The following is a 9,181-nucleotide window of genomic DNA, read 5'->3' as shown; positions in this document are numbered from 1 at the left end:
CCGCCCGTTCTTGAGCTTTGGTATAAACCCCATGGTTCTTGAAGTGTCGTCAGAATCATCTAGGACGTAAGGAGAAAATAGGATTTTAATACCTACCGGTTAATCCTTTTCTCTTAGTCCGTAGAGGATGCTGGGCGCCCGTCCCAGTGCGTACTGTATCTGCAGTCCTTGGTTATGGTTACACACACGTGTTGTGTTGCAGTTATAGTCAGCCTGTTGCTGTCATTATTCATGCTGTTGCATGCGTTGAGTTGAATGCCATGTTGTACGGCATGTTTGAGGTGTGAGCTGGTATGTATCTCACCTTAGTTTAAATCAAAATAAATCCTTTTTCCTCGAAATGTCCGTCTCCCTGGGCACAGTTCCTATAACTGGAGTCTGGAGGAGGGGCATAGAGGGAGGAGCCAGTTCACACCCCTTTTAAAGTCTTAAAGTGCCCATGTCTCCTGCGGATCCTGTCTATACCCCATGGTTCTTGAAGTGTCCCCAGCATCCTCTACGGACTAAGAGAAAAGGATTTACCGGTAGGTATTAAAATCCTAATTTTTCTCATCTCTAATTCCATAATGGACCTTTCTTGCATCTGCCCTTCACCCCTCCCCACGCCTTCCTCCTCCTGGATTCCTTTCTGGTTTCCCTGCTGCCCACCGCCCCTGGCTCCATTCCTCTTGGTATACTTACTGACCAGTCAGGTTGTCCTTTGTTGTCATTTCCGCACCCTCCTATCTCTAAGCCGTCTGCTTATAGGTGTCTCCAAGGAACCTACTGTCACACAGTGCTGCCCATTGCCTACGTATCCATTAACTCCAGTTCCTCCATAGACTCTTCTAGTGGCCCTAAATGAGTCTCTTTAGTACAGGCCTGGCCAACCTATGGCTCTGCAACTGTTGTGAAACTACACGTCCCAGCATGCCCTGCCACAGCTTTAAGATTCCCAACCACCTGGAGAGCCACAGGTTGGCCGGGTGTGCTCTAGTATCTTTCCCTCCAGTAAGCACATTGCATGTATGGCTATAAGACCTCTGTCATGCGGCTCCCCTTCTACAGTATAACAACATTATTGTCATTACCAAGACAGAATTTATTTATTAACAGTTTCTTATATAACGCAGCATATTCCGTTGCACTTTACTGGGTACTGGGTAATAACAAACAGTCATAGAGGTATGAGGGCCCTGCTCGCCGGCTTACAATCGATAGGGAAATAGGTGCTACCGATTGCATAATGGTCCAATCATATTGCAGAGGCTCTTGGTGGGCTGTATGATATGGTCACACAGTGATGTTGGCCTGGGGTCAGGAGGAAGGGAAAGTGAAGAAAGAGAAAATATGTGCGAATGTGTGGTCTGTACAGGGGGGATATAACTGTATAGGAAAGCTTATGATTGTTCTGGAATGTGATAATCTGCCTGAGGAGGTGAGTTTTCAGGGAATATTTGAAGGTTTGTAGACTAGAGGTGAGTCTTATCCACAGAGTGGGTGCAGCCCAAAGAGAGTCCTGCAATCGTGAGTGGGAGTGAGTAATGAGTGTGGATGAGAGACGTATATCTTGTGCAGCGTGGAGAGGTCGGGTTGGGAGATATTGTGAGATAGAGAAGAGATGTACATTAGGGTAGTTTAGGTAATGGCCTTGTGTGTGAGTAAAATTAATTGTCAAATGAAGTAACAATGTAAAACACCCCGGCACAAAAAAAAACAGATAGTGAAAACATACAGAATTCCCCCCTTACACACAGACTCAGATCACTGCATTATTACAGTTTAATATATGTACAGTAGATGGGAAAAACTGCGTGTCATCACTGAGCTAAGCCTTCTGTCGGACAGTAGCTTAATAAATAACCTATGATTGGGACGAGCTGGGTCAGATATAATACCCCTAACTCTCTATAAAATTCTCTCCATAGAGGACTTGAATACAAGGCACTTGCACCTCAATAACTTTCCTAACAGTCCTAACCAGATATTAAGGCGCACCTTGGCTGCAGTACAGTTGCCCAACCAAGCAATAATACCGTAAATCAAGACAATCCCCAAAAACTTGAAGGACCCCAGCACCTGAATGGCCTCACCATCTGACCCTACTGGCAGCTAAGGCAATATACTGTCTCTCCTAATATAAATCACTAGCAATTCCTTCTATCTGCATATAGGAATAAATGATTATTCCTGCTCCGGTCCGCAAACCCTCCTACCATATTCTTATAAAGACCCTCGTTCTCATTACTGATCAACCCAACAACTGCAATATCATCTGCAAATGTAATGACCGGAACAGATTGCAAAGACGATACGCAGCCGTGGGTAAACAGTAACTATATTCCGGGGGTGAGGACACGACCCTGCGGAGCGCCGGTTTTAACAGCACTTCCCCCGATGTAACTTTCCCCATCTTCACCACCTGGGGCCTGTGTATGAAAAAATCACAAAACCCAGTGACAAATAAACCCACTTACCCCAAATCAAACAGCTTAGATGCCAAAGAAACTGTGATAATAGAAATAAAAGCAGAAATCCGCAAATAAAGTCCTGACCTACAACAGCGCTCTACGTGGCTCTGCACATCATGCAGAACAGTACGCACAGCGTCGTCTGCGGAGCGATTCCCCCTATATGCACACTGCAAGGAATCAAACGCAGCAGTAAAATGAGACTGAGTATGCCCCGACACCAGATGCTCTAAACATTTATAACTAATGACGTCACTTACTTAGGGGTAAATTTACTAAGGTGGGAGTTTTTTTAAAACTGGTGATGTTGCCCTTAGCAACCAATAAGATTCTATCTATTATCTTCTAGAAGCAGCTAGATCGGAGGTTCCCAAACTGTGTGGTGCCTCAGGACACTTGCAGGGGTGCCCTGGGTTGGTGGTCCAGGACCAATTCAAATTATTCATGGTCAATATAATAGGAAAAACCAGTGCTGGTGGCTGCCAGTCATAAACTATGTGGCCAAATAGAAGCAAATCTTGTCCCTCACCACACAACTGACCCTAAGGGTGACATATAAACGCCATCTACTTAATGTAATATTTCTTTCTACATTTCTCAATAAGACATTTTTGGCCTAGGGGTGCCGTGAAAAAAATTCTGATATTCTAGGGCGCCGTGATTCAAAAAAGTTTGGAAACCACTGAGCTAGATAAATGTTAAGTAGAGTCTGATTGGTCGCTATGAGCAACATCACTAGCACACGTCCCAAGTTTTATTAATGAGGAAGAGGGACTCCTGTATGACGTAGCCACGCCCGCCGGAAAAGGGGATGTGGCTTCAGAGGTGAGGAGTGGCTTCAGATTAAAGGGGGCATGGCTTTGCGGTAATGCCATGCTCATACATGCCCCCAGTCCCCGTCTCCAGGAATAGTCTCATGCACACACAGCGTCTATTCACCGCTACAGCAGATCAGCATGTGCCACCCAAATGCCCCCCCCCCCCCCCCCCCCCTCCAAGGGACACTTGCCCGCGGGTGGGACAGCGTTAGAGTCCCAAAAAATGGGACTGTCCTGCGAAAATCGGGACAGTTGCAAGGTATGCAACAGGCACAATAGTGGTAGTATTAAAGCACTGTGGAGACCCTGTCCAGGTCTGCTGAACCTTCACAATGCTGTAATCCCATCACAGCCGACCCCTCTCGCTCATGGTCACTGCTCTTACACCAGGTCAGGTCACCACTGCTACCACTTCTCCCCCACCCCACATGTTCTCCTGACTATCACCTGGTCACCTTACTGTGAGGGGTAAGAAGTATGCTGCCACTTTGTAACGAAAGGATATTGCATATAATACAAGTAATACCCATGTCCTCTTGTCACGCGCTCTTTATAATTCTCTATATTTCAAGATCTTCCACAGAGAGCCCATAATGTGGGTCTGACGCACTGGCTGGGAATGTGGGACCTAGCTACAAAGCTTAATGGTCAAAGACACACAGCAATCGCTTAGACGCATGGCGGAACACTAGCAATCCCAGAGAGAGTGTCCGGACGCATGGCGGAACAGTAGCAATCCCAGAAAGAGTGTCCGGAAAGGGTTATGTCTTACACCACTCGTTGGATCAGATCTGCCACCACCGGTCCAGGAAGTGATGAAGGCACCGTGTGTTCCTCTCCTGCAAGTTCCTCACCTAGGTCCCAGGCAATGGGCCGTCCCTGAGGTTCCCTTCTGCTCTCTGGTCAGGAGTGGTTTTTGCCAGACTGGACCCAGTAACACTTCCCACAGCCGCCGTAGCACAGGAACACGATAAAGTGGCCTCTACTGCTCTCCGAAATGTCCTCATGCGGAAGACGTATATAATGGGGTTGATGGCGGAGTTTGCGTGAGAGAGGATGACCGCAGAGAGGATCAGGTCTGCAGGCACCTTGCAATGTGGACAATAAAACCGAACAACATTGAGAATATGAATGGGGAACCAGCAGATGACAAAGCAGAAGACCACAAGGAAGAGCGACGTTGCCATGCGAAACTCCCTGACCACTATCCGCCTGCGCCGACGCCTTCGGCTCACATCCACCTCCCATTCTGCAATCTGCCGAATTTGTCTCCGGATCTCCAGAAAAATGCGAGCGTAGAACACAAGCATGGCCACCAGCGGGGGAACCACACAGCCAAAGAAGATCAGGTAGACCATGTAATATTCCGATATGAGGCTGCTGAAGAGGCAGACGCTTTCAGGAGGGAATGACTCGTGCCAGCCCATGAGGGGCATCAGGCCAGCCACCGCCGCTAGCATCCAGGTGAAGAGTATTACTATTATGGAGGCCCTCGGTGTGACCAGTGCTCGGTAATGGAAGGGGCACAGGATGGAAATGTACCGCTCTACTGCTACTGCCAAAAGTCCAAAGATGGAGGCCAAAGAAAAGGTCATGAGGTTGCAGAGCATCAGCAGGCAGGAGTATAGGCTGCATTGTGCTAAGCCCAGGTCCAGCAGGATTGCACAGGGGATTCCTACAGCTCCCACCAGTATGTCCGCAGTGGCCAGGGAGAAGAGGAAGTAGTTGGTAACGGTGCGGAGCCTGCGGTCATTTAACACTGCCAAGCAGATTAGCGTGTTGCCAACTACAGAGATCACCGCCGTCAGCACTTCCGTCACCAAGTAGGGGACGTTGTTAGCAGAGACCAGGGGGGCAGATATAGTCCCTGAATCGGGGTGTGAGGAGTTCATGGCGGGCACAGCCGGTGACGATGGGACATTCTGGATGGTGGTTTCTCCTCTGACGTATGGTGATGAGCTAGGAGGAAAGAGAAGGATAGTGTTAGGTAAATGAGACAGACAGGAACTCTGGACCGCGGCACCTGCGGGAACGAGGATAGAGTGTTTATAGAACACCGAGGCCAGGACACTACTCCCCAGCTGCACAATCCCCATCTCTCAGATACATCACAACAGAGAAATCACCAAACTACACAACAGCTGGAAAATGTTTCCATGCAAATTACTGCCCCCTACATATTGCGGCACGAGGCCAACGCTCCCCCGGATTATACTGATAATCGCTATGAGCCTCTATTACTAATTATATACCAGCGTTCCTCCTGCCTTCAGTCTTCCTGTAAATCATTATCATGGTTAAGAGTCTGTATCAGGGATGTTCAGCAAGGTAATTTACACCAGAGGCAGATTTACACACAATATATGAGGCCAAGGGTGCATGTGGGCATTATACACAGGTGCAGCGGTATATACATGTGGGCATTATACACAGGTGCAGCAGTATATACATGTGGGCATTATACACAGGTGCAGCGGTATATACATGTGGGCATTATACACAGGTGCAGCGGTATATACATGTGGGTGTTATACACAGGTGCAGCGGTATATACATGTGGGCATTATACACAGGGGCAGCGGTATATACATGTGGGCATTATACACAGGGGCAGTGGTATATACATGTGGGCATTATACACAGGGGCAGCGGTATATACATGTGGGCAGTATACACAGGTGCAGCGGTATATAGATGTGGGCATTATACACAGGTGCAGCGGTATATACATGTGGGCATTATACACAGGTGCAGCGGTATATACATGTGGGTGTTATACACAGGTGCAGCGGTATATACATGTGGGCGTTATACGCAGGTGCAGCGGTATATACATGTGGGCGTTATACGCAGGTGCAGCGGTATATACATGTGGGCATTATACGCAGGTGCAGCGGTATATACATGTGGGCAGTATACACAGGTGCAGCGGTATATACATGTGGGTGTTATACACAGGTGCAGCGGTATATACATGTGGGCGTTATACACAGGTGCAGCGGTATATACATGTGGGCAGTATACACAGGTGCAGCGGTATATACATGTGGGCAGTATACACGGGCAACGGTATATACATGTGGGCATTATACACAGGGGCAGCGGTATATACATGTGGGCATTATACACAGGGGCAGCGGTATATACATGTGGGCATTATACACAGGGGCAGCGGTATATACATGTGGGCATTATACACAGGTGCAGCGGTATATACATGTGGGCATTATACACAGGTTCAGCGGTATATACATGTGGGCAGTATACACAGGTGCAGCGGTATATACATGTGGGCGTTATACACAGGTGCAGCGGTATATACATGTGGGTGTTATACACAGGTGCAGCGGTATATACATGTGGGCATTATACACAGGTGCAGCGGCATATACATGTGGGTGTTATACACAGGTGCAGCGGTATATACATGTGGGCGTTATACGCAGGTGCAGCGGTATATACATGTGGGCGTTATACGCAGGTGCAGCGGTATATACATGTGGGCATTATACGCAGGTGCAGCGGTATATACATGTGGGCAGTATACACAGGTGCAGCGGTATATACATGTGGGTGTTATACACAGGTGCAGCGGTATATACATGTGGGCGTTATACACAGGTGCAGCGGTATATACATGTGGGCAGTATACACGGGCAACGGTATATACATGTGGGCATTATACACAGGGGCAGCGGTATATACATGTGGGCATTATACACAGGTGCAGCGGTATATACATGTGGGCATTATACAGAGGGGCAGCGGTATATACATGTGGGCATTATACACAGGTGCAGCGGTATATACATGTGGGCATTATACACAGGTTCAGCGGTATATACATGTGGGCAGTATACACAGGTGCAGCGGTATATACATGTGGGCGTTATACACAGGTGCAGCGGTATATACATGTGGGTGTTATACACAAGTGCAGCGGTATATACATGTGGGTGTTACACACAGGTGCAGCAGTATATACATGTGGGTGTTATACACAGGTGCAGCAGTATATACATGTGGGCGTTATACACAGGTGCAGCGATATATGCATGTGGGCGTTATACGCAGGTGCAGCGGTATATACATGTGGGCATTATACGCAGGTGCAGCGGTATATACATGTGGGCAGTATACACAGGTGCAGTGGTATATACATGTGGGCAGTATACACGGGCAACGGTATATACATGTGGGCATTATACACAGGGGCAGCGGTATATACATGTGGGCATTATACACAGGTGCAGCGGTATATACATGTGGGCATTATACACAGGGGCAGCGGTATATACATGTGGGCATTATACACAGGTGCAGCGGTATATACATGTGGGCATTATACACAGGGGCAGCGGTATATACATGTGGGCAGTATACACAGGTGCAGCGGTATATACATGTGGGCAGTATACACAGGTGCAGCGGTATATACATGTGGGCATTATACACAGGTGCAGCGGTATATACATGTGGGCATTATACACAGGTGCAGCGGTATATACATGTGGGCGTTATACACAGGTGCAGCGGTATATACATGTGGGCGTTATACACAGGTGCAGCGGTATATACATGTGGGCGTTATACACAGGTGCAGGTGTAAATCATACCTCCCAACTTCTGGCATTTGCTGTTCTGGACAAATGTGCACGCCCCTGAAAATAGGGTGTGTGGCTTAGTGGCAAGGAAGCATGGCCTGGAGCACAATGCAGAGTTGGAGATTTACGCCCCCGTGTTCGTCATACTGGGGCTTACTCAGCACTCCCACAAGCCTCTCCTGGAGCTGGCGCAGTGTCTGTGGATGACGGGCGCAATGCGCCCTCATCCAGTCTCTGGTGTCTTGTAGTGCCCACGGGACACTGCAGCCTGCGGGTGGGACAGTGGGACAGCTTGGAGGCAAGGATTACACTGCAGGAAATGTGGAGAGTATTGATCAGAGATATGCGGAAATGGTTGGGGGGTGGGGGGGGGGGGTTGGCGCTTCTTCACCTCCATAGACTTTTTACTCCAGAGTTGTGACTCTAAAGAGTGATTAGAATAATACAAAGATGATATTTATAATGTATTCTTTGTATATTTCATATACTTTATATAGTCTTATACTGGAGTATGACAAGAAAGGCTCTGTCTCACCGCACGTCACCGGTCTGTATCCTCCCACCCAATCCAAGATCTCTGTGATTATCTGACATACGGTGCTGTGCAAAAGTTTTAGGCAGGTGTGGAAAAAATGCTGCAAAGTAAGAATGCTTTCATACATAGGAGCACCTCCCTGACCACAGTGGTCGACCAAGAACGCTTAGTGCATCAGATGAAAGACACATCACGCTTACTTCCCTTCCAAATCAGGAGATGTCCAGCACTGCCATCCGCTCAGAACTGGCACAAAGCCGTGGGACCCAGGCACACCCATCTACTTTTTGGAGAAGTCTGGCCAGAATGATCTTAATGGAAGAATTGCGTCCAAAAAGCCATACCTATGACGTGGACACAAGGCCAAGTGACTCAATTATGCACGAAAGGGTGCAGTAAAATGTCAGCAGATGCTCTGGACTGACGTGACATATGTGGCTGTAACAGGAGGCAGTGTGTTGGCAGAAGGGCTGTAGAGCAGAACAATAATGAGAATCTGCAGATAACAGTGACGCAGGGTGGAGGCTCCCTGCAAGTTTGGGGCTGTATTTGTTCAGGATTAATAGTGTCCTCAATGCTGAGAAATACAGGCAGTTACTTATCTATCATGCAATACCATCAGGGAGGCGTCTGAATGGCTCCAAATGTATTCTGCAGCAAAACAATGACCCCAAACTACAGCCAATGTCATTAAGAACCATATTAAGCGTAAAGAAGAACAAGGAGTCCTGGAAGTTGTGATATGGCCCCCACAGAGCCCTGATCTCACCATCA

The 9,181-nt window shown here is 47.9% G+C and overlaps 1 protein-coding gene across 1 annotated transcript; it reads right to left on the bottom strand.

Moving 5' to 3' along the window:
* Window positions 1-3,511: 3,511 nt before the first annotated feature.
* Window positions 3,512-5,221, bottom strand: LOC135048405 (adenosine receptor A1-like). Its single transcript, XM_063955534.1, has one exon. It carries the CDS (start codon window positions 5,158-5,160, stop codon window positions 4,123-4,125), a length of 1,038 nt encoding a protein of 345 aa, XP_063811604.1. The 5' UTR covers window positions 5,161-5,221; the 3' UTR covers window positions 3,512-4,122.
* Between the last annotated feature and the right edge of the window lie 3,960 nt (window positions 5,222-9,181).

Source organism: Pseudophryne corroboree, unplaced genomic scaffold (assembly GCF_028390025.1).
Source record: "Pseudophryne corroboree isolate aPseCor3 unplaced genomic scaffold, aPseCor3.hap2 scaffold_958, whole genome shotgun sequence".
In the NCBI taxonomy this organism is placed as follows: Eukaryota; Metazoa; Chordata; class Amphibia; order Anura; family Myobatrachidae; genus Pseudophryne; species Pseudophryne corroboree.
Note: the sequence above shows the minus strand (reverse complement) of the source record. Positions and strands in the feature narration are given on the sequence as shown.